Consider the following 25,201-nt stretch of genomic DNA (forward strand, 5'->3'; position numbering starts at 1 on the left):
AAGTAAAATTCTTATTTAGCATTGTTTTTTGTAAAGTGGCTTCTTAAGACCAAGCCTGATGTGTTTGACTTGTTAAATTTTACTCATGTTATGCATGAGTATAACAAACAGTATTGTACTGGATTCTGAAAACGTGGATTATTTTAGATAATTATTCACTTCAGCAGTTGTACTCACAGACTGACTAACAGGCAATTCAGCAGGAGAGGAAAGGTCAAGAATGTAGTTTTCATTTCTTGGGACTCCTCCGTCTATCTTTGCAAACGGGGGGCCAGCCCTTTGAATGTCCTGCTTCCTCTGTGGCCGTGGGGAACCCCCTGCACCTTACTGTAGGCTGCACACTTGCCCCCGGGGGGCATTGCCGCCTTGTGATGTTTGCTCTATTTTCCCATAATTGCTATTCAGTTTTCTGTGTCATTGCTCTGCTGCTCTGTTGGAAGCTTCAGGAGGGCAGCAAACACACTACTTTTTAGGTTACTAAACGTCTGATAATGTCACAGAGGTGGGATGAAGTGGTGCAGTGGTAAAGAATCTACCTGTCAAGGCAGGAGATGCAGGAGACATGAATTCGATCGCTGGGTCAGGAAGATCCCCTGGAATAGGAAATGGTTACCTACTCTAGTAATCTTGATTGGGAAATCCCATGGACAGAGAGCCTGGTGGGCTGTAGCCCATGGGCTGCAGAGCTGACATGACTGAGCAGCTGAGCACACACACACGGTGTCACAGAGGAGGAAAAGAGCCTCCTTATTTGTGTTGTAGAGTAGCATCCCTCTCAGGGAAGCACCGCTCTTGACTCGGGTGCATCTCAGAGCTCACGGTCAGGGAGGTTCAGCAGCCCACACGGCATCCCCCCCAGTGAGGACTGGAAGGAAACGCAGACTCAGTGAAGAGTGCGCTTTGATTCTCTGTCGTTGATTCCTAGGAGTATTCTCCATCCGTCCCAGCCTTGTAGGACTGTGAAAAGGCTGAGGCCTGTGGAGTAGGAGGTCGAGGAGTTAGAGATGGGAACACCTCCATTGCATTCCTCTGCTTCTAGGGCGGGGATGCTAATTTGGCATCTGTAGGAGGCTTCTGCTTTAGAGGTTGTCCAGTGAGTGATGGTAGGACTCCAGGGGATTGCCGCATGTGTGTGTTACTCTGACCTGTCCGTGAGAGCCTTTCAAGCCGGTGACACAGACTATCAGCCTTCAGCCAGAAGCCACTGTGCGGGCACAGGTGGTGTGTATTTCGTGTTTCCTCTGCATGGTGTCTTAGAAACAAAGTTAAATGAGCTACTTAAAATTGTGAGATTTTACATAAAACGTAAATTCCAGCTTAAAAAGAAGCATGAATCCGTGGGTCTGGCAATGCTCTTTCCATTCCTGCAAGGCAGACAGTATCTGGGATAAAGCAACAGCTCGACCTTTAAACCTGGGGCACGTGCACTGGCTCAGCAGTCTCAGTGCTTGCACTGTGATTCCTATATACATGTGAAATATTTTATATTATAAATACACTATTTTATACATGTATACTGTGTAATATGTATGTACTGCTTATATTAGTTATTTCTCTGAAAATACATTTCAGTTATAAGAAAATCAAACAGATGTCTGTATGGTTCAAGAAAAATAGGAGAGTCTTCCATGAAAGTCAAGAATATTCTTTGAGCCTGCCGTGCAAATGGCATGTCGCATAGGTAGCCCCAGCTTCAAAGTCTACAAGTTTCTGGAGAATGGCATATCTTATAAATTCTGGCTTTCATGCCCCTAGTTTGGGTCTCTAAGTAACTTCTTTGGCTGTTTCTCATGGGATATGAATTTTGGAAATCTACATTTCTAGGTTAATTTACTTAATTTTTTGGTTCTTCACATTCTTTTCTGGGACATGATAGGTAAGAAATGAGAAAAGGTGCACCCAAGGTAAGTAACACGTATGAATTATTCAGTATATAGGAATAACCTCTATTGTGAGGCTTAAAAATAATAGATAATAAATAAATGGTTCATATATTTTATGTAAAATACATCTTTATAATAGACTATTTTACATATTATATATAATAATATATATAATGAGCAATATTTGGCATGCATTAAATACTCTAGATTGTATTATTATTTTCAGTTCTAATAATTAGTACATTTAACAGTGATTTTGCTTTCTTAAATGTATTGTTTAAAGTTTGACATTTTTCTGTCATTTTCATATGAGTTGGTTGCATTTGCTAACAAGACAAACAATACTTCTGTTCAGTCGACCCAGTGAGTAATTTGACTTTCCCCTTCTCTGTCTTGGATCTGAAGAGTGCTCAGGAGTGAGAAAGGAGGGAGGTGTGTTTCATCTTCTCTTTAGAAGTGTAGGTTACGAGCGTGTAAGCGTTCTGTCACTTTAGGATTCACTAATTTCTATCCTGCTCAGTACGTCCAGCTCTTTTTGGAAGAGTCAAACAGTGATTTGATTGTTTCTAGGTGTGTGCATGCTTTGTGGAGTGGTGATCACAGAAGGAGGATGGCTTGAACAAAACTGTTTCTTTTCTTTGGCTACCTCGTAAATACCTGCGCCTGAAACAAGACCCCTCCAAGAGCAGTCAGTCTGTAATAAAGCACATTCCTAACTACTTGAGCTGACAAATAGTGAAGTTTGTTTTAAAAAAGTCACGTTTATTTTATGTCAATTTTCTATTTGCCCTGAATAAGATATATTTAATTACTTTATTCCATCTCCGTGTTCAGATTAATCAGATTCTGACTACATATTGGTGCTCAAATTAGAATAATTCTTTAATCAACTGTGTCATCCCTGCCATGGTAGACTAGAATGGAAAAGCTACTCTAGGCATACTGAAGACGTGTGCATTTTATTTTCTATTGTAATTTAAAAGTAAAATCAGAAATATTGATTTCTACTTGACTGGAGAGATGATTTAGTTTGAATATCAGTCTGATCTTAATCAGGTGAGAATTAATTGAGTTGGAGGTATTAGATATTCAGTGATGTTAAGTGAACCATGGTCAATCTAGAGAGAAGCTTTCTTTTGTGCTATGTTAGAATTATCAAATAGCCTATGCACCACCGTGTAAAATCATCTTTTCATGTTCATCTTTCTTGTCTCATTAAATGCACCACTAAATTCATTCTGTACCCTGTCTAATCTTTAAAGTAGCAAGCTAATAAACCACAATTTAATAGAAAATTAAAAGCATAATAATTTTGTCATAAAATGCTATTGTGGTCAGAATTTTCTAGTGATATATTTTCTAGTACCTAATTTTAAAAACCAAGGGATAAAACCTCTGTTTTTCAAGTATACCTGGAACTTAAAAAAATTAGTTTTACTTTTTCTCTAATATTCAACACTGCAAGAATCAAGTGAACAATACAGAATGATTTTAATGTTTATTGCCAGAAATAGAGTATGTAGCATTATATTGGTCCACCACACGGCATGGGCTTTTTATTTATTTTAAGAGTGTGATAGCAATATCATAAGTGTTGTGAAAATATAAATGGTGAGATAACACCTCCATAGGACTTGCCCTTAAGTAGTAAAATTGTAAAGTCTTTAAATAACCTGCAGCCTGAACGGAAAGGATGGATTTGCCTTGTTAACTAGGGACACTACACTTATTAAATGTCTAATTAAATTTAGCATCACATGTCTTCTGTTCTCTTTTTTTTTTTCCCTCTTTAAAACCGAGAATTGGGACCAGTTTATGAGCAAGGGAGCACGCGTTATCAGTGTTGGGTTTCTTCCATTTTGGCAGTTGGTGTGACCGTGTTAAATTAAAAGAAAGCCAGGAGTCTGGGTTTTGACGGTGTCTTTTTACCTTGGGTTAGGGCTCCATGTGGCATTGGTGGGGTGGGAATCGTAGGATCTCTGCAGCTCTGTAATTTGTGAAAAGGAATGCCCAACATTTTTATTTGAGAACAGTCAGCATTTAATGAAATGAAGCCATCCAGGCAGAAGTGTCCATTGACTGTGAAGGTAGGGTGTTCTGTTGCAAGAAAGACAGGTCCCTGCCCTATTGTCACTAACGGGCAGTTCCGAGGAAATGGAAGAGGATTGTTTAAAAAAAAAAAATTGAGAGAGATGACCTCTCACTCTGCTTCAAAGCCGGACCTCCTCTCTCCCCCTCCTCCACACAAAGGTATTACTTTATTCACTTTCCTTTTTTAAAACTGCATTTTGTAAGCTTGGCACAGGGACAGACTGCCACAGCACAATAGAAACCTGCTTCTTCCCCCCGCCGCCCCAGACTCCCAAGTTCTCTCCTGAGGCCGAGACGGCTCCCCGCCCCTTCCTGGCCCCCAGCCCTTCTCTCCTGTCTGCACAGGGGTGTGTGTGTGTCCTTGCTTCTTCTGCCTCCCCCAGACTCCAGGCTTTCTCGTGAGACGCGACGGCCACCCGCCCCTTCCTGGCCCCCAGCCCTTCTCTCCTGTCTGCACAGGGGTGTGTGTGTGTCCTTGCTGTTTCCACTTTGGGTCTTGGAGATCGTCCCCAGCTGTGCACTTTCTTCAGTGGCCGGATAGAGCTTTGTGGTTTAGTATTTCTGCTTAGGCTGTTGGTGTGACTCTGTCAGATTAAAAGAAAGCTGCTAAGTGGCTTTGGACAGTGCCAAGGCTATTTTTTACCTACATAAAGACATTTTTTGCTTCAGCTAAGAGAAGACAGGATGAGGAATAGCTTGTGATACACCATTCTCTTAATGATTCTCTCCAAATGACTTCTGTCATAAGAAAGGTGTAGTCATAGTTATTTTTGTATTTGAATTGTCCCGTGTTTGGATATGAAGAACATAACTGTCTTTTTGAATGCTGTCTCTTGAAGGGAAATGCCAAACTGTGTCAACTCCTCTTTTGGAGCAAAGCAAGGTGTCCGATACATAAGAAAAGTTGACAGACCAGTAGATTAGAAAGAGGGTGAGCAGGTTTTGTCCACAGCCTGGAAACCACATCCGGCGAGGAGGGAGCCATGTTCATGCTGGTTCTCACCAGGAGGAGGCGCAGCAGGACTGTTACTGCCAGCGGAGTTTGACGGGGGCTGGCAGGACCCTGAACTCTGGTTTCTTCCAGTCTCAAACCTCCCCCACGCCCCTCAGCACACAGGCACGCACACGCCCAGATGCACACACCTCCCCCTCGCCCACAGTGGAACTGGCTCCCTTGTTCTGTTCCCACAAGGTTTGCACAGTGAGGTGAACCGGGCCTTTCTGAATTGGGGAAGGGTCTAGGGTTTGGGTTAGTGGCGTCTAAGTCCTTCCTTCTCTGGCCGTTTCCACCCGAGGAGTTGAGAACAAGGTCCTTTCCTGGCCCCTCGTGAGTGGCGGTGAGTGGTCTCCGCTGGCCCGCAGAACAGACTGAAGCCACCTGCACGAGTGGGAAGGTGCAGCAGGCTGGCTTGCTGCCTGTGTTGCTTACAGTGTTGACCCTGCCTCTTATCAGGGGATGCTCAGAAACACGGTGCCTTTGTTGGATGCTCTGATGGGCACGCGTTCATGAACAGATCTTTTAACTTTAGAGGCTGGGGCGGGGGGTGGGGGCCGACATGTGCGGCGTGAACCAGGTTGACTCACGTAGCATTTCTCTGGCTTTGTCACTGTCTAAGTCCTCCCCCTCTGTCACTGCTAGTGATACTCACGGATTCTCCTGCTTGGGGAGGCTGATGGCCTCTCTTGTGTGCGTCTCATTTGGGAGATGGGGTGAGTTGGTGCTCTCCTTAGCCACAGCTCGGCTATGCTGACGTCTCCCTTTCCTATTCTGAAGGCTCTTAGAACCCCAGGTACAGAACTTAGCAGTTTCTTGTAAACTGCTTGGAAAAGCCACTTTGTAATGTGTAAAATCTGTATTTTAAATATTTGAATATATTTTATAGGCATTCTGGAAAAGGAGGTATGGAGCCAGAGGGCAAGGTATCTGGCATCATTTTATTGTAGATGACTGCTCAGGAGCAGAGCATCAGAGCGCTAAGCTGTAGCTTTTCTTCCCCCGGAAGTGGGGACCGGAAGGACTGAGCTGTCCCACCAGCTTCCTGGGCCCAGTGGTGACCCTGTGTGTGGTGACGGGCGGGGCTCACGGCTCTGCTGTGACCATGAGGTCTTTTGCCCAGTGTGGAGGAGTCTCCTCTGTTCTCACTGTGAAGAAGAGTCAGTGGGATTCCATAAGAGTTATGGAGTTTTTCAGGAACTAAAGGCCTGGTTCCAGGCTAGTCCTTGCCACACTGTCCGTCTTGGAAATGCATGATGTCACCTACTGAAAGCTCAGTGTCCTTGTCTGGCAAGTGAAGATGATGATAGTGCTTATCTGTTAGGTTTTTGTAAAATTCAAGTGAGCTAATGAAGTGCTCATCGTGTCTGGTACCTAGTAAATACCCAGTATATGTCAGTGGCCATTATTAATTTGATTTTGTTGCTGTTATCATTAATATCTTTAAATACCTTGCAAGAAAAAATTATGAAATCACATAGGAAAATGGAAAAACAAAAACTCCACCTGAAATAAGATAGTTTACTCTAATGGTATAGATCCTGCTGATCAGTTAATGTATTGTTAGCCTTTGTTAGAAATCATCTCTGTTCTAAGAGCTACATGCTAAGGGCTCCTCATCAGAATCCCAGTTTGTGCCCATTGAGCCTCATTCCAGTACATGGAGAGGAGCAGTCTGAGGCTCTCACCACCAGCCTCCTGTCTACATCTGACCTGAAGTGCAGGGAACGAAACACACTCAGGGCCACCTCTTTCACTATGGAAGCCACTGCACACACGTCACTCTTCACCTTAATTAATTCCAAAGACACGTTCAGCTCCTCAGTGGCATCCAGCCACATTTCGCATGCTCGGTCGTCCTTCATGGCTCCTGGTGGCACTGTCGGAAAGTGCAGAGAACATCTCTATCGCTGCAGAATGTCTCACTGGACCAGAGAAAATAGCATGAACTATATTTATAATTTTAAACTATAGTAAAGTAAAACTCGCTTAGTCGTGTCCAACTCTTTGCGACCCCATGGACTATACAGCCCATGGAATTCTCCAGGCCAGAATACTGGAGTGGTAGCCTTTTCCTTCTCCTTAAACTGTAGTAGCCATGTATTTTTTAATGTGACATTAGTTTTGAAAGGTAAGCTTAATTTTAATGTTATATTTATTTATGTATTAAATAAATAGTATCTATCTTATTAGGGCTTCCCTTATGGCTCAAGCAGTAAAGAATCTGCCTGCAATGTGGGAAACCTGGGTTCAGTCCCTGGGCTGGGAACGTCCCCTGGAGGAGGGCGTGGCAACCGACTCCAGTATTCTTTCCTAGAGAATCCCCATGGACAGAGAAGCCTGTCAGGCTACAGTCCATGGGGTCACAGAGTCAGACACGACTGAGCCACAGCACAGCACAGCACATCTATCTTATTAGCATGCAATCATGTAAAAACTGTGAACAAGATAGTTACATTTTTCATCCTCAATTCAGTTCAGTTCAGTTGCCCAGCCATGTCCGACTCTTTGCGACCCCATGAACTGCAGCAAGCCAGGCCTCCCTGTCCATCACCAATTCCCGGAATTTACCCAAACTCATGTGCATCAAGACGGTGATGCCATCCAGCCATCTCATCGTCTGTCATCCCCTTCTCCTCCTGCCCCCAGTCCCTCCCAGCATCAGGGTCTTTTCCAGTGAGTCAGCTCTTCACATTAGATGGCCAAGTGTTGGAGTTTCAGCTTCAGCATCAGTCCTTCCAATGAACACCCAGGACTGATCTCCTTTAGGATGGACTGGTTGGACCTCCTTGCAGTCCAAGGGACTCTCAAGAGTCTTCTCCAGCACCACAGTTCAAACGCATCAATTCTTAGGCGCTCAGCTTTCTTCACAGTCCAACTCTCACATCCATACATGACCAGTGGAAAACCATAGCCTTGACTAGACAGGCCTTTGTTGGCAAAGTAATGTCTCTGCTTTTGAATATGCTGTCTAGGTTGGTCATAACTTTCCTTCCAAGGAGTAAGCGTCTTTTAATTTCATGGCTGCAGTCACCATCTGCCGTGATTTTGGAGCCCAAAAAATAAAATCTGACACTGTTTCCCCATCTATTTGTCATGAGGTGATGGGACCGGATGCCATAATCTTCCTTTTCTGAATGTTGAGCTTTCAGCCAACTTTTTCACTCTCCTCTTTCACTTTCATCAAGAGGCTTTTTAGTTCCTCTTCACTTCTGCCATAAGGGTGGTGTCATCTGCATATCTGAGGTTATTGATATTTCTCCTGGCAATCTTGATTCCAGCTTGTGCTTCTTCCATGGATGGAGGTTTGTGACATTGTACAGGAGACAGGGATCAAGACCATCCCCATAGATAAGAAAGCAAAATGGCTGTCTGAGGAGGCCTTTCAAATAGCTGTGAAAAGAAGAGAAGCGAAAAGCAAAGGAGAAAAGGAAAGATATATCCATTTGAATGCAGAGTTCCAAAGAATAGCAAGGAGAGATAAGAAAGCCTTCCTCAGGGATCAGTGCAAGGAAATAGAGGAAAACAACAGAATGGGAAGGACTAGATATCTCTTCAAGAAAATTAGAGATACAAGGGAACATTTCATGCAAAGATGGGCTCAATAAAGGACAGAAATGGTATGGACCTAACAGAAGCAGAAAATATTAAGAAGAGGTGGCAAAAATACACAGAAGAACTGTACAAAAAAGATCTTCACAACCCAGATAATCACGATGGTGTGATCACTCACCTAGAGCCAGACATCCTGGAATGTGAAGTCAAGTGGGCCTTAGAAAGCATCACCACAAACAAAGCTGGTGAAGTTTAGTTGAGCTATTTCAAATCCTGAAAGATGATGCTGTGAAAGTGCTGCACTCAATATGCCAGCAAATTTGGAAAACTCAGCAGTGGCCACAGGACTGGAAAAGGTCAGTTTTCATTCCAATCCCAAAGAAAGGCAATGCCAAAGAATGCTCAAACTACCGCACAATTGCACTCATCTCACATGCTAGTAAAGTAATGCTCAAAATTCTCCAAGCCAGGCTTCAGCAATACATGAACCGTGAACTCCCTGATGTTCAAGCTGGTTTTAGAAAAGGCAGAGGAACCAGAGATCAAATTGCCAACATCTGCTGGATCATGGAAAAAGCAAGAGAGTTCCAGAAAAACATCTATTTCTGCCTTATTGACTATGCTAAACAAAGCCTTTGACTGTGTGGATCACAATAAACTGTGGAAAATTCTGAAAGAGATGGGAATACCTGACCTGCCTCTGAGAAACCTATATGCAGGTCAGGAAGCAACAGTTAGAACTGGACATGGAACAAAAGACTGGTTTCAAATAGGAAAAGCAGTATGTCAAGGCTGTATATTGTCACCCTGCTTATTTTTCCTCCTAAGCTCCCACAATTCAGAGGTTTTTTTTTTTTTTTTAAGATGCTTTTCAAGTGTCTGTTGAATTTGTTACAATGTTGCTTCTGTGTTTTGGTTCTGGCCACAGGGCATGTGGCATCTTAGCTCCCCAAACCAGCTTAACCCTTGAACCCCCAGGGGAGCCCCTCCAGTGTGCGTTTTGTACTCACAGTACAGGAGAGGGAGAAAGCTGGCCTAAAGCTCAACATTCAGAAAACGAAGATCATGGCATCTGGTCCCATCACTTCATGACAAATAGATGGGGAAACAGTGGAAACAGTGTCAGACTTTATTTTGGGAGGCTCCAAAATCACCGCAGATGATGATTGCAGCCCTGACATTAAAAGACGCTTACTCCTTGGAAGGAAAGTTATGACCAACCTAGATAGTGTATTCAAAAGCAGAGACATTACTTTGCTGACTAAGGTCCGTCTAGTCAAGGCTATGGTTTTTCCTGTGGTCATGTATGGATGTGAGAGTTGGACTGTGAAGACGGCTGAGCGCTGAAGAATTGATGCTTTTGAACTGTGGTGTTGGAGAAGACTCTTGAGAGTCCCTTGGACTACAAGGAGATCCAACCAGTCCATTCTGAAGGAGATCAGCCCTGGGATTTCTTTGGAAGGAATGATGCTAAAGCTGAAACTCCAGTACTTTGGCCACCTCATGAGAAGAGTTGACTCACTGGAAAAGACTCTGATGCTGGGAGGGACTGGGGGCAGGAGGAGAAGGGGACGACAGAGGATGAGATGGCTGGATGGCATCACTGACTTGATGGACATGAGTCTAAATGAACTCCGGGAGATGCTGATGAACAGGGAGGCCTGGTGTGCTGCGATTCATGGGGTCGCAAAGAGTCGGACACGACTGAGCGACTGAATTGAACTGAATTCCTCCCAAGTCCCCACCTCCTAATATCATCACGTGGTGGGTTAGTGGTGGGGGTGGGGGCAGTAGGGTTTCAACACACAGATTTTGTGGGGATACAGATATCCTGTTATAAGGCACCCTATTATTTTGTTTTGGTCTGGTGTCCTCTTTCCATTGTTCAAGCCGCCAAGGTGACATCTCTCTGTCCCCACTCCCATCATCACCTCTCTCTCTCCATCTGTGCCTGCCTTCTCCCTTTCTCAGGACCCTGGTGATTCCTTTGGGCCCCGCAGGATAATCCAGGATAATCTCCTTATTTGGTTGTAGCTGATTAGTAACTGTAATTCCCCTTTGCCATATAACCTGACACATTCATTGGGTTCTGGGAGGAGGATTTGGAAATCTGTGGGGTCTATTATTCTACCTAACATAATCAGGAAGTGAAAAAAAAAATCTCTGATCTTAACTGTGTTCAAGGAAAGCAAACATCAAAAAGACTCCTTTTCTATATTGATAAATGATGATGTAATATGCCAGATGACCAGTAAGAAAACTGATAACATGGTGGTTATTTCACTGTTGCATCGCTCTTCTAGCTGCTTCCCGGCTTCCCTGGTGGCGCAGAGGTTAAAGCGTCTGCCTGGAATGTGGGAGACCCGAGTTCGATCCCTGGATTGGGAAGATCTCCTGGAGAAGGAAATGGCAACCCACTCCAGTACTCTTGCCTAGAGAATCCATGGATGGAGGAGCCTGGTGGGCTACAGTCCATGGGGTTGCAAAGAGTCAGACACGACCGAGCGATTTTACTTTCTTTCTAGCTGATTCCATCATTGTGTTTTCTTATTTTAGTCAGTTGAAAATAATTGATGAGTCATGATGAAGGAAGTCCTAGGATGATCTAGTAAGACGTTTCGAAACGTAGGAAAAAGATCATTGAGTCTATCTTGTGTCTTATCTTTACTCAGAGTTCTAGTGAGTCTATATGATAATTGCAAGATAGAAATGAGTTTTATTATATTACAAAGTATCTGTTTTCTTTGTTTTTTTGGAAGGCCTCAGAAAAAATGAAAATCAAAATATCTTTAAAATAGTTAGAACTACTCTAAGAAACTCAGAAATTAAAATTGGGTCCAGTGGACCCTGGTCTCTACTCAGAGGGTCAGCCTCTTGGTCCCCTTACCTTCTGTGAGGCCCCAAGGTCCTCCCGTCTTTCAGGCTCCCCTGTTTCCACTGACCCTTAAATATTGGCCCAATGGTTACCTGGGCCCTCTTTATTTTTCCTTATTTTTCATAAGTGACTGCTGCCACACCAGTGTCTTCGACATGCCTCAGCCCCATAGAGCTGAGGGTTTTCTGGACAGTCCACTTGGGTGTTTCACGCCTCCTCCCAGCTAGATGTGTCTGAAACATGCGCTGAACTTTTCCCCCGTCATGTGCGTTCCTTTCCTTGTGTCTCTGAGACATCAGACCGCGCCGGCTGCGCCCAGCAGAGGTGTCGGCGTCATCCTGGACTCCCCGTCTGTCACCCTGTGGCTTGATGGTGTCCCCCTGTCCATCACGGCTCCCTGGTAGCTGTCTGCGCCTCTGCAGAGCCACTGCCTGCTTCTTGCCCCCTTGCTGTCTCTCAGTCTGAGTCCTGTGCTCAGTTCTCAGTTCTCCTGTTTCCCTGTTATCCCCACCTCTGCCTGCTTCCAGCTCTTGTAGTTCTCTGCAGAAGAAAGTCTGATCGTGCCGTTCCGCTGTGCGGAGCCCTTCTGAGGGCTTCCACTGCCTCAGGAGGAGCCCGATGTGGAACGCCGCCGGCGGTCGTCGCTGGCACACGCCCGTCCCCAAGTGCCATTTTTATGAGCCTGTGTATAAGTACTGAAAGAATACGTGAAAACAAAACTTTAATCAGCTAATACCTGTGAAAGCCTGTGCTAACTCATTGGCTAGTGCCAGGAGCACAGTAAACAGAAGTGTTAGCTGTCGCTGTTGTCACTGTTAGGAGGCAGGAATGTAAGTGACTTTTTCATTTTCATTCTACTCTGATAATTTAAGAAACAAATGACATAAGAGTAACATACACATACTACTGTATACAAGATAGACAATTAGAAAGGACCTGCTTACTGTGTTGCACAGGGAACTCTTCTCAGCACTCTGTAACGACGCTTGTGGGAGAAGAATGCTGGGGTCCAGCCCCGGTGGATCCAGCGTGATTCGAAGGTGGGGACGGAGTCGGCGTCCTTGGAAATAACTTATTTAATTACAGATAGAGAGGGATTAGAAAATTAGCAGAGAAAAAGAGGCTGAATAACTTGGTTTACATGGGATACCAATAAAATTCCAAGACAAGAAATTTGCACCATCTACGTTGGGCCACTGGCGCCACTTGAATATCGGAAGGTGCCCCTCCTTGGGCTCCTTCTCGCGTGGGCCTGAAAGCCGGGACAAGTAAGTAGACATGGCGAGCACCCACGCTCCAGATGGGAATTCAGCCAGAGAAACGGGGAGCAAGAAAGAACTACATGTCTTTCTGGAAGCTGATCTGGATTTCTTTATTTTGGGGTTTGCTTATATACCTTTTGTTACACATAGGGATGAATACAGAGTCACACGGGGGTCAGCAGTCCTGACCTTTATCAAAATCAGGTGCTTTACATAAAAAAAAAAGATCTTAGGGGTTTTACATCAACTTCTGGCCATAAGGCCTGCTGACATTTTATGACTCTTTCTTTCTGATAACCAAAAAACTTTTTTTTTCCAAGGGTGTTTTTTCTTAAACCAGGCACCACCCTCCAAATAAAGTTGCATTCCTGTAGGGTGAGGGTGTAGTGAGTTACAATCAAGAAAGGAATTTATTTAACCCAAGGTTAACATGATTAGTCTTAAAGGTTAATACTTATTTCTCCTATATGCTTAAAGGTTAATACTTATTTCTCCTATATGCTAGTTATATTCATTATAAGGGCAGGGAATATGGAGATTTAGCAGCAAACATCAGCCCAACAAATGAAAATCCTTTCACCAATGTTCCCCTTAAGATCTATTTAGTCTTAAGATAGTGATAAAGTTACATTTTTACATAGCAAGGACACAGTGATTTATAACAAAGTACAGTGATCTATTACAGAAGAGAAAATTCATTAACTCAAAAAGTCTAGTATTGCTAACCTTAAAAACTACTATATTTCCTTTTCTATATTCCAAATACATTGGTTAATATATTCCCAGGTGCCTAAGGATATGGAGGCCTGGCGGCAATCATTGACTCAACAATGAGAAAAGCCCTATGCTAATTAAGAGTCTCAAAATACTCCAAACTCTCTGTGCTGTTTATGGTTGAGAGGTAGTAAACAATCATGTTGGTAGTGGCAGGAGTATGGATAATCCTGTCACACAAGCTAGTTTGCCAGCAGAGAGGTTTGACCTGAGACACCCTTGTCCCACCCAGGGCAGGGAATTAGCAGCAATTATTGGCACAACAAATGAAAAACCCTTCACCAATATAATTCCTAACTAACCCACTATACTGACAATTTCCCAAAAGAATTTGCCTTTAGTAAGCCTAAAACATCTCATGCCTCTCAGGTTGGGAGGCTGTAAACAGTCACATGTGGCTGGAGGAACCTTTACAGGTGGGCTAGATAACCTTCAGAGGAATTCATAAGTTGGAACACTCTTGTCACGCCCAGGAATTTTTATTGACTTGGAGCTGCACGTTTACTCCTTCTCCAAGAGAACCAGTGGGGAACAGCCCCCCGTAAAGTCAGAGGTGTAGGCGAGAGCACGAAACAGTAAAGTAGATAGATTCTGATTTTGGGGGCAGATGCTCGGGAACAGGGGGTTTCCTGAGGCTTGATCACGCCTTTGCGTATGCCAAGCCTCCTTCCTCATGACCTTTGCTGTGGGTGGACTTCCTCACGCTGGCCCCCGGCTTCAGAATCCGGAAGAGAGCGGGTGTGCGTGTACAGATGACTGGCTGCTGCACACCTGAGGCTAACGCAACGCTATTCGTCAGCTATACGCCAACATAAAGTAAAAGCTAGAAAAGGGACAGATCCATGAAGTGTTCTCAGCTGGGTCCTCTCCTAAACGTTGGCGTGATGGCATGCTTTGGTGATTTCCCCGTCTGCACTGCTTTTGACTCACCTTTGGAAACGGAAACGTTTTGAAGGCGTGAGTGCCTTAAGAAGTCACTGTTTCGGTGACTGATGCTCGTGAAAGATGAGGTGGCTTCTGCGTGTTGTTTTCCACTGAGTGATTAATTTTATGGATCTCTCGAAAAATTGTCTCTGAAATTTTGGTGGTGTCAGAATGTTTGCCGGCAGATCATTTATCCATCGTTTCAAGTACATTTCTGTTTTTATTTTTATCTAATTTTCTATAAGGAAGCAGTTTTATGCCTAAGATTTCCTGTTGTGCTGTTGATGAAATGTTTTGAATTGAGGGTGATTTAAAAATCTGCTTGCTACATTTCTTCAGTAAGCAAGACCTCCTAAATGTCTTTCTTTTCGATTAAATTGAAGTTCCAGATTTAAAAGCGGGACCATCAAGATGGTGGTTTAGTCACAGAACTACTACACAGAACTTACATGTTAAAAATTCTAAATTACATTGGTACCTAAACAGAGCTCTGCTTTTTATAATAATGCTGGAAACAAAATAGGTACTTTATTAAGTACTTCACCGATTGAGGAAATAAAAGTACTAGAAAGTTAGAAATAAGTGCTATTTCTAAAGATCGTTGTGTAAAAAATTCATAAGCTCAGGATTGTTTGCTGCTGCTGCTGCTAAGTCGCTTCAGTCGTGTCCGACCCTGGGGTCTATGTGACCCCATAGACGGCAGCCCACCAGGCTCCCCCGTCCCTGGGCTTCTCCAGGCAAGAACACTGGAGTGGGTTGCCATTTCCTTCTCCAATGCATGAAAGTGAAAAGTGAAAGTGAAGTCGCTCAGTCGTGTCTGACCCTTAGCGACCCCGTGGACTGCAGCCAGCAGGCTCCCCCGTCCCTGGGATTCTCCAGGCAAGAGTACTGGAGTGGGTTGCCATTTCCTTCTCCAATGCATGAAAGTGAAAAGTGAAAGTGAAGTCGCTCAGTCGTGTCTGACTCTTGGCAACCCCGTGGACTGCAGCCAGCAGGCTCCCCCGTCCCTGGGAGTCTCCAGGCAAGAACACTGGAGTGGGTTGCCATTTCCTTCTCCAGTGCATGAAAGTGAAAAGCGAAAGTGAAGTCGCTCAGTCGTGTCTGACTCTTGGCGACCCCATGGACTGCAGCCAGCAGGCTCCCCCGTCCCTGGGAGTCTCCAGGTTTAGAAAACATAAATTGTTGGAATTATAGAAGGAGTGGTTCTAGCCAGAAATGCGAAGCGCTGGAATTGCTCCTTTTAGTCTGGTGTGTTTTAAATTGTTATCTCGCATTGAATGCTGTAGTCCTACCTGGACGACTGTGTCTGCAAAATTGCATGCTGCTTGGAACTGATGAAGTGTGGGTCAGTCTTCCTGCTCCCATGCACACTTTGTTGCTCATCTTCGGCTTAATCAGGAAACCTAATTGTGGCGGTTATTTAAATATTAACATATATTCCAAAGTTCATAAATTAAATGAGTGAAAAGCAATGAATTCCAAACCATTTCTTTCTCTTACTGCTTTCATATGGAGTTTCCCTAAGTTTTTTCTTATATAAACTGGAAATTATGTATTCTTGTACTTAAATACAGTATGATTATTTTGCCCATTATCTTAGACTGTAGTTTGGAGAAGACTTTATCTCTGTTTTCCCTAGCTTCACTTGGTGAAAATTTTATCATGCTCACAGAATATGTTTACCAATAGTTTATTTTATATGATATTCAGTGGTTTCTTTCAGAGAAAGGAGGGTTTACAAAAGAAGAATTTCATGTTCTTTATATTTTAAAGAAAAAAAGTCTTGAATGCTGTCTTTAAGCCCAAACTTCTTTAAAGTTTGGGATAACTTTTAATCATCTCTCTACTCTCACTCTGTACTGATATTTATTTACATTATATTAAGGTATATGTTAGTGAATGACAGTTCATTTTCGTAGTGGTTAAAGGTGAATATTTATTTACAGGTGTACAAACTTTTTAACACTTAATATTGAGAGACAGAAGTGATTTAAATTGGGCTTGTTTCAGAATACCATTGCAGAAATCAGCTTGCGACATCACCATTATATGAATGTTTGCTACTGTGGTTTGAAAGAAGGATCCTCATTAAAATCTTGTTGCTAAACAAGTGACAGAAACCTTACAAACAGCTTGAGGCTTCGGGCCAGTCACAGTTACTCCTGAAGAGATCTGGACAAGTGTGAAGATGCAGAGACTGTGCCTTCATGCCCATCAGAACCCACACGTGCTGTCTGGAGCCACTTCCCTACTTGAGGACATTTCTAGTCACGTTGGGGAAAACAGAGCTTAACAGAAGTCAGTGCCTGAGCATTCGCTTGTGAATTGTCACGTGTCAGAGTACTGAGTGTTGAATTCAGAAAGTGTACTGTTGCTAGGAGCCCTTGCGTTCGTGTTTTCTGGAAAGGGACTGGGGTTTGGTCAGCTCGCACGTGCTTATGAGGGGAGGTCCCTGATGCTCACGAGCTTTCTGTGGACGCCGTCTTCCGAGGGAGCCAGTCCAGGCCTCTGAATGACAGTGGGGCTGCGAGGAGCCAGCCCCCGGCCCGTCACCACCATTCACCACCTCTGGATTAACTTTGCGTCCACGCTTCCTTTGAGGGTAGCTCATGCTTTCATTCATGCTTAGGATTGTAGCCCTTGCCTCTGGAAAGGCAAGTCTTCCCATTAGGCGGTGTGGAGAGCAGTTAACGTGTTAGGATGCTAATGACTTCGAGAGTGCAGGCTAGTGGACGTTTCAGTGGGCTTGCTCCCTTCAGGACCTCCGATGAGAATGAACTAATCCTGCATTTGCTTTGCCTTTTTTAAAAAGAGAAATGTTTTTTCCCTTTTTTGAGAAAACAGTAGTTTGACTTGTTTATTTTCGGCTGTGCAGGGCCTTCGCTGCGTGCAGGCTTTTCTCTAGCTCTGGTGAGCGGGGGCTCCTGTCTGGTTGCGGTGTGTGGGCTCCTCACTGTGTGGCCTCTCTCGTTGCGGAACACGGGCTCTGGGGCACCCGGGCTTCAGTAGAGGTGGCCCGCAGGCTCTAGAGCACGGGCTCACAGCAGTTGCGTTGCACAAGGCTTAATTGCTCCGCAGCATGTGAGATCCTCCCGGCTCAAGCATCAAAGTCGTGTCTCCTGCGCTGGCAGGCAGTTTCTTTTCCACTGAGTCACCAGGGAAGCCCCTGCTTTGCCTTTTTGCGTCGCAGAGGACACAGGAAGTCCCCTTTGCTCTGATTTGGCCACATGCATAGCTCATCGGCACAGGGATCACAAGAGTGTGTGTTGAGTGTAAAAGATGCCTGATTCAGTTCAGGACTCAGAGCAAACGGTGGCATCCTGAGACTGGTGAACAGCTAGTTCACGGAGCCTGTGACCCGCACTGGAGCATCCCTGCCCCGTGGCTGTGACCAGACGTGCCCTCCGTCTGGAGTCAGGCCCTCCTGCACCAGCAGGCCTGGTTTCTGCCCGCCCACAGCCTGCAGACTGCGCTGATGCTGCAGACAGACGGACGTCCGTGCCCGAGGCCTCTCGGTCCAGCACAGCCCCTCGAATTTTCTGTGCATTTACAGATGTCAGTCGTTTTCAGTTTGCTTGTGGTTTAAAGCCACTTTTGTTACACGTTATGTGTCTTCATGGGGACTCCTGAGGTTACCTGCTTGTTTTAAGATGATTATAAATCATATTCCTTAGTAGCTGGAAGGGTAAGAGAATCCTGGTAATTTTATACTAAATGATGATACAAGCTTCTTGGTGAGGGTGGTGTCGTATTTTAAAGTCTGACATGGACATGGCTGGTTACAGATGGGAGGAGGCCGAGGCTGGGCCTAGAGACCCCCGGGGAGGGGAAGGACTGAGACAGCTGGGGAGAGTCACTGCTAGAGCAGGGGCGCCCCACGCCCGTCCCAAGGAGGAGCTGAGGAGCAAGCGGGTCCGCCCCAGCGCAGGCCAGGTAGAGCAGCGGGCTGCTGTGGCTGGACTCCGGCACCAGGGTTCTCTGGGTTGGGGCCCCTGAGAAGGCAGGACCCCGAGGGGGCCAGTATGATTTGAGGGGCACACTAGCAGAATGGAAATGTGATAGAAAGCCATTTGGGTTCTGGGTCACCTCAGAGTTGGCTCAGGAATGAGATGGGAGCCCTGGGATCAAAGTAAAGGGCCATGGCAGGTTCTCTGGAGGAAGCGGGGTTGAAGGATGCCATCAGTAGCCTCAGAGAGCGGACCCCAGGAGGGGCTGTGTCTGATACATCCCCCTTCACTCTCCCTACTTCTCTATTCTGGAATATACTCTTTCATTTTAAAAAATTGGGAGTATAGTTGATTTACAATGTTGTGTTAATTTCTGCTGTTCAGCAAAGTGACTCCGTTTTATATAAGTTTATGGGTGTATATATATGTGTGTTTGTGTGTGTGTGTGTATATATATATGTTTATGGGTTTCCCTGGTGGCTCAGTGGCAAAGAACCTGCCTGCAATGCAAGAGACACAGGAGATGCGGGTTTGATCCCTGCGTCAGGAAGATCCCCTGGAGGAGGGCATGGCGACCCACTCCAGTATTATTGCCTAGAGAGTCCCATGCACAGAGGAGCCTGGCAGGCTAGTCCGTGGGGTTGCAAAGAGTCAGACACGACTGAAGTGACTGAGCGCACACACGTGTATGTGTGTGTTCTTTTTAAAATACTCTCTTCCATGATGGTTTATCACAGGACATTGACCATAGTTCCCCGTGCTGCACAGCGCGACCTTGTTCATCCATGGAGTACATGCTTCCTCTCTGTAGACAGACCTTGGAGATGCTGTGGTTTGGTTCCAGACCAATGCAAAACACTCAGTGTCACAGTAGAGCAAGTCACATGCCGTCTTTGGCTTCCCAGCGCATATAAAAGTCATATCCACACTGCATTGTAGTCTATGAAGTGTGTAATAGCATTACGTCTAAAAAAACCACTGTACATGCTTTCAGTAAGGATACTTTATTGCTGAAAAATGCGAACACTCCTCTGAGCCCTGATCCTTGAGCGAGTCGTAATCTTTTTGCAGGAAGAGGGTCTTACCTTGATATCGGTGGCTGCTGACTGATCAGGGTGGGGTTGCTGAAGGTTGAGGTGGATTTCTTAGAATAAGAGAGCAATAATAAAGTTTGCTGCCTAGGACTCCTCCTTTTAGAAACGATTTCTCTTCTGCCTACAGTGTGCCAGTTGGTGGCATTTGATTTGGTGGAGAATTTTCAAAACTGGAGTCAGTCCTCTCAAACCCTGCTGCTGCTGCTTTATCAACTAAGTTTCTGTAATATTCTAAACGCTCTATTGTCATTTCAGCAAGGTTATAGCATCTTCACCAGGAGTAGACTCCATTTCAGGACACCACAGTCATTGTTCATTCTTAAGAAGCGACTTCCCTGGTCAAGCGTGATCAGGAGACGAAGCAGTCCATCCCGTCTTCAGGCTCCACCTCTGATTCTAGCTCGCCTGCTTTGTTTCTGCAGTTCCAGCAGTGACATCAAAGATCCCTGATCACAGGTCACCATAGCAATTGTAATACTGAAAGAGTTTGAAATACTGCGAGAATTACCACAGTATGACACGGAGACGTGGATGCAAAGCAGTGAAATGAAGCCGGTTAGAAATCCTGCTTCGCCTCCGCGTTCCGTGTATCACGTGAAGCGAGCTCCTTCTTCACCTCAGGGGTCCCCTCCCTCCTTCAGACCTACCACCTTCTGTTCACGTTCACGTCTTCTGTGGAACACGTACTGTGTGTGTGCCAAGCACAGTCTAGGCCATAGATGTTAAATGAACGAAGATTTTAGAGCTGTTTAAGCTTATAGAGATGTAATTACAGATGAGTTTTTCTCTTCCAAATTTTTTACTTCAGATTTCACTAAGTGTTGCAAGGATTCTGGAGTCCTTATGGTAGTAAAATGCCGGAAAGAAAATTCTGCGCTGAAAGACTGTCTGACCTCTTAGTAAGTAGCTGCCTTGGCATTTGTGTTCCTGCGTGTATGTGTGTATGCGTGTATGCGTGTATGATGTGTATGCGTGTATGATGTGTATGCGTGTATGCGTGTATGATGTGTTGGAGGCGAGAGTGTGTCATCTAACTCGCTTTGTGTCATGTATTCTGGACTTCTCCCCACCAGAGTCGTCCTGTTGTTGGCTGAGTCTGAAATTTTAATTTGGTAAGGATGCTTCTAAGACAAGTGGTACAACATATTTTTGAAGGGTCTTTTCAAGTTATGTGTGTTTGTCAGCATTTTATCTGATTAAAATATTAGTCAGCCATAAAAATACATGATTTTTTATAGGATTTAATAAATGCCTTTTCATGAACAGCTTAATCCATCGAATATATTATGCTTATCTTTTAATGAAAAGGTAATTTTACCAGCCTTAGGATCTTTTGGATGAAGATGTTTAACTTCTAGGAGAGTTGTAATAAACAAAGGAAACAAAGGTATATTTAGATTTCTGAAGTTAAATTACTTTAAAAAATAGTTCTTAAATGTGTTCAGTGATCCTTCATTGTAGTTTGTTGAGTCTTAAAGTACAAATGTGTGGAGTTCTTTGAATGCAGGTGCTTTCTGCTCATCTGCCCAGACTTCATCATCACCCACGTTACTGACAGGTGGCGTGGCGGGTGCAGTGCTTTCGTGAGTAGGGAGCTGTCTGTGAGATCAGACAGCTGTGAGGTCAGACAGATCAGTACCTTCTGTACTCGGCTCCCCTGGCCTGCGAGCATCTATGTCAGATACTTCTTAGATGATTACATAAAAAGAAAGTGGTGATTATCTGAATCTTAAATTGTTTTCTTTTTGGATAACGAGTACACATGGACCGCACACATGGACTTAGGCACTCTTTTAGAATACTGATTATCTGCATTCATAGATAAGGAGACATAGTCCAAGTCCACGCCTTTTCTCAAGTTGATAATAAATAAAAATAGTTCTGATAGCTGCTCTTTTTGATGAGCCCAGACCTGCCCTGAGCATGTAACTGTGGAGAAATCAGACTTCGGGTCCCTAGAGCCCCCAGGAGACACTGGTACGTGAGCCTCTTGCACGTCTGTGTGGCTGAGGTTGTTAGCTTCCCCGTGCACCTGGTCCGTGGCTTTCGACACCTCAGTTTCAGGCCCCATTGTGCCTGTTACTCTTAGTTGGGACAGGGTGGCCCTGAAGCTGGGAGCAGGACTGTGGGGAGGGCAGCAGGCTGGTCTCCCGGGCCCCCCAAGGTTTAGCTCTCCTGTGCCCTGGGCAGGGTCCTTGCGCTCCAGCAGGAGATTATTCCTCACAGGGAAACACGTCACTCCAGTGCTGGGCATGTATCGATGCCAGGTACTCAGGAGATGTTGGCTCTTGTTAAAAGTTCGTCTGTGGCCTTTTCATGAAGGTGGCGCCGAAGGCGAAGAAGGAAGCCCCTGCCCCTCCTAAAGCTGAAGCCAAAGCAAAAGCTTTGAAGGCCAAGAAAGCAGTGTTGAAAGGTGTCCACAGCCACAAGAAAAAGAAGATCCGGACGTCACCCACCTTCCGGCGGCCCAAAACGCTGCGGCTCAGGAGGCAGCCCAAATATCCTCGGGAGAGTGCCCCTAGGAGACACAAACTTGACCACTATGCTATCATCAAATCCCCCCTCACCACCGAGTCAGCCATGAAGAAAGTGGAAGACAGCAACACACTGGCGTTCACTGTGGGCGTCAAGGCCAGCAAACACCAAATCAAACAGGCTGTGAACAAGCTCTGTGACACTGACGTGGCCAAGGTCAGTACTCTGATCAGGCCTGATGGAGAGAAGAAGGCGTATGTTCGACTGCCTCCTGACTATGATGCTTTGGATGTTGCCAACAAAATTGGGATCATCTAAACTGAGTCCAGCTGGCTAATTTCAAATATAAAAGTTTTCACTATAAAAAAAAGTTCGTCTGTGTTATTTTCAGCTTTTGCTATGTGAATATTAATCATTGGAATATCCCGCCGTCTCTTACCCTTGAGAAGGGGAAGAGAGGTCCTAGACCATCTGGGGGGCTGGGGGTTTGGGGGAGCCTGCTGCTGCTTGGAAGAGAGAGGAGCAGAGGGGAAACCGAGAGGAGGGACGGGAATGTGGGAAGGGAATGAGAGCTGCTGAGGGAGAATTCTGCTTGACAAGTCTCCACCAGGTGGCTCAGTGGTCAAGAACCCGTCTGCCAGTGCAGGCGATCTCAACCTGCCAGTGAGATGCGGGTTTGATCCCTGGGTCGGAAAGATCCCCTGGAGGAGGAAATGGCAACCCACTCGTGTTCTTGCCTGGAGAATCCCTTGGACAGAGGAGCCTGGAAGGCTATGGTCCCTAGGGTCACAAAGAGTCGGATACGGTTAAAACAACTCAGCACTAGCACAAGTCTCAGCGTACTTGAAGAAATACTGTGTTTTCGTCTTTGCACAAGAGGCACCTTGGCTCTGCCTCCTGTGGACACTTTGTGGGTGGAAGCACTACCTTCTGGCGTCTCTGCCCGGTAACACGGGAAGCAGCGATGGTCGTATTCTTCCATTTCTCCCTATCTCATCTCACTCATCCCTCAGTGACCATGTCTGGCTTCTGCCCTCACCCCCTGGAACTGTTTCCAAAGGTTCCAGCATCTGTCTTTTCCATTCTTTCTCTGTTACTAGACCCCCATTCGATTCTGTCTCCCCGGTGTCTCTGCCTACTTCTTCTCCACCCTTTCCTCCTTAACCTCTTCCTGAAAGCTACTTCCCCAGGGTCTCCTCTCCATCTTCCGTGTGAGAAAGCTCAGTGTGCACCCTTGGAACTCCGTGCTTCCTGTGGGTCACGGCATTCCTCTGCTTCCTCCTGCAGGTCCCTTACTGAACTCAGCTCCTCTGAGTCCTGCCTCGTGTCTTGGGCAGTTCTGATCGTCTGGGATCTAGGATCTTACTGATTGCATTTCCCCAGTCTCTCCCAGCTCCACTGCGTCCTTTTCACCAGAAAGTTGACTCCTTTAGATCACTGGGCCTTGTCATTTCCTGTCTGGATTACTGGAGTAGTTTATTTATTGGGCATTCAGCCTCTAACCTTGCTGGCCCCTGGCCCCCCTTGGCCTGTGTGTGCTCCACAGGCCACACACACTCTACACTGAGATTCATCCGAGGCCCCGAGCTGATCTCCCAGCTGCTGTTAACAGTGCCCGGCAGGACAGATTGGGCTTCTCCACACATCTCTGCTTCCCTCCTCTGTGGGTTCTTCCTTGAGGGCCTTCTGTGGGGATTTCTGTTGGTCCTTCAGAATGCAGCTCACACGTCTCCCCGGCGGCTCCCCGTTCTCCTCTTCACCCTGTCTCTCCCTGGTGCCCTGGGCCACGGCATGCTGTGCATGTCATTGTGATGTCTGTGCACACGGGCCCCTGAGCACAGGGGCCCTGCTCCCCACTGTCCTCCCCTGGGACATCGCTATTCAAGAAAGAACCGTTAGTTTTTTTTTTTCCCTTTCATTTGGTAGCCTCACCTTTACAATGAATTTATGACTATGACTAAAAACCCTGCTTGTAAAGATTGTGCTTGATGAACTAACTGGGTGTCTGAATTTATCATTAAAGCAGGCTTATCTTACATGCTTGCAAAGTGATTTGCTTTAAAAGAATTTTTTCCTTCTCGCAGCTATAAAGATCCAGCCTTTTATGAAGAATGCAAAATGGAATACCTGAAGGAAAGGGAGGAATTCAGAAGAACTGGAATTCCTACCAAGAAAAGGCTACAGAAGCTTCCCACAAGTATGTAGGCAGATATTCAAGATGATGCTCAGGAACGCCAGTGTTCATGGACATCAGTCACCTGAAATAATGGACTCAGGGAAGTGTGTTTCCTTTATCCTTAATTATGGAAATAACTTTATCTGAAATAAAGATTTTTTTTTAACCTCAAAGTTATTGACTGATAAGAGCAAGCAGGGGCCTGGGACATGGTTTGCCTGGTCGTAATGGATTTTAAATAGATGGTCTCACAACTATAAATCTCTAACAGTGACACTGAATTTTAGGTTTCCACATGAATATTACTTGTCAAGGTATAGACTGATCATGGAGCCAGAAGTAACTAAAGGGGAGCAGGAGTGGACAGTCTCCAGAGGAGTTCGTGACTGGGCAGCGTAGCAGGGCGGTCATGAGCCCAGCTTGACCATTTTATTAGTAACTAAGCAGCTGTGGATGCAAGTAGTCTCCATAGTTACAAAGACTGTGGATGTGAGGATTAACTGTGTGTTGCAGCTAAGCAGAATATGCAGGACGTCGTCTAGGATGAGGTAAATGCACTTCAATAATTTGGTAGAAGGGTTATTTGGAAACAGGTAAGTGCTTGTACATCAGTCAGTTCCACTTACATCTCTTTTTTTTTTACTTGGCTGCATCGGGTCTCGACTGCAGTGTGTGGGCTCCTTCATTGTGGGGCACGCCCTCTAGTTGCGGTGCCCGGGCCCAGCTGCTGCAGCACTCAGGCTTAGCTGCCCTGTGCCGTGTGGGATCTTAGTGCCCCTGTCGCAGGCAGGGAGGGTTCTAACCAGTGACCAGCAGGGAAGTCCCTGCTCACATCTTTAATAGGAAATTTCCTAAAATGTATTAACATTCCGTGACCTGACCTGTTAATTCTGCCACTGAAAACATTTAAATGCTTTTAAAAGTCTTCTTTATAAGGATGAATGACCGTTTTGTGACATAGTAATAAGAGTAAAAATTTTCTGTCCCTGTACAGTAATTTGGTTGCAGGCTGAGCTTTTATATTAAAAGTGCTTTTTTTCATACAAGCTGTTAACTCTTCATCATAGCCACTGCAACTAGTTTCCAGGTACTTTATATGTAGTTACATAATGTATATATATTTATTTTATATGCACTTACATAGTTCTTAT

General features: G+C 45.2%; 1 protein-coding gene and 1 pseudogene across 6 annotated transcripts in view; both read left to right on the forward strand.

The window, feature by feature from the left end:
• The window catches only part of CMC1 (C-X9-C motif containing 1), an 81,856-nt gene extending 57,633 nt beyond the window's left edge, over nt 1-24,223 (forward strand). For 5 of the 6 annotated variants that reach the window (XM_069561218.1, XM_069561222.1, XM_069561221.1 and 2 more), the window contains 2 exons: nt 20,208-20,298; nt 23,959-24,223. In XM_069561218.1, the coding sequence (XP_069417319.1) occupies nt 20,208-20,298; nt 23,959-24,079 (212 nt within the window). In that variant the 3' untranslated portion in view covers nt 24,080-24,223. Of the gene's footprint in view, nt 1-20,207; nt 22,091-23,958 lie in introns of all 6 variants that reach the window. The other variant, XR_011250787.1, reaches the window with a different exon arrangement.
• Nucleotides 21,716-22,223, forward strand: LOC138424410 (large ribosomal subunit protein uL23 pseudogene; annotated as a pseudogene).
• Nucleotides 24,224-25,201: the final 978 nt, after the last annotated feature.

Source organism: Ovis canadensis, chromosome 19 (assembly GCF_042477335.2).
Source record: "Ovis canadensis isolate MfBH-ARS-UI-01 breed Bighorn chromosome 19, ARS-UI_OviCan_v2, whole genome shotgun sequence".
NCBI classification, from domain to species: Eukaryota; Metazoa; Chordata; class Mammalia; order Artiodactyla; family Bovidae; genus Ovis; species Ovis canadensis.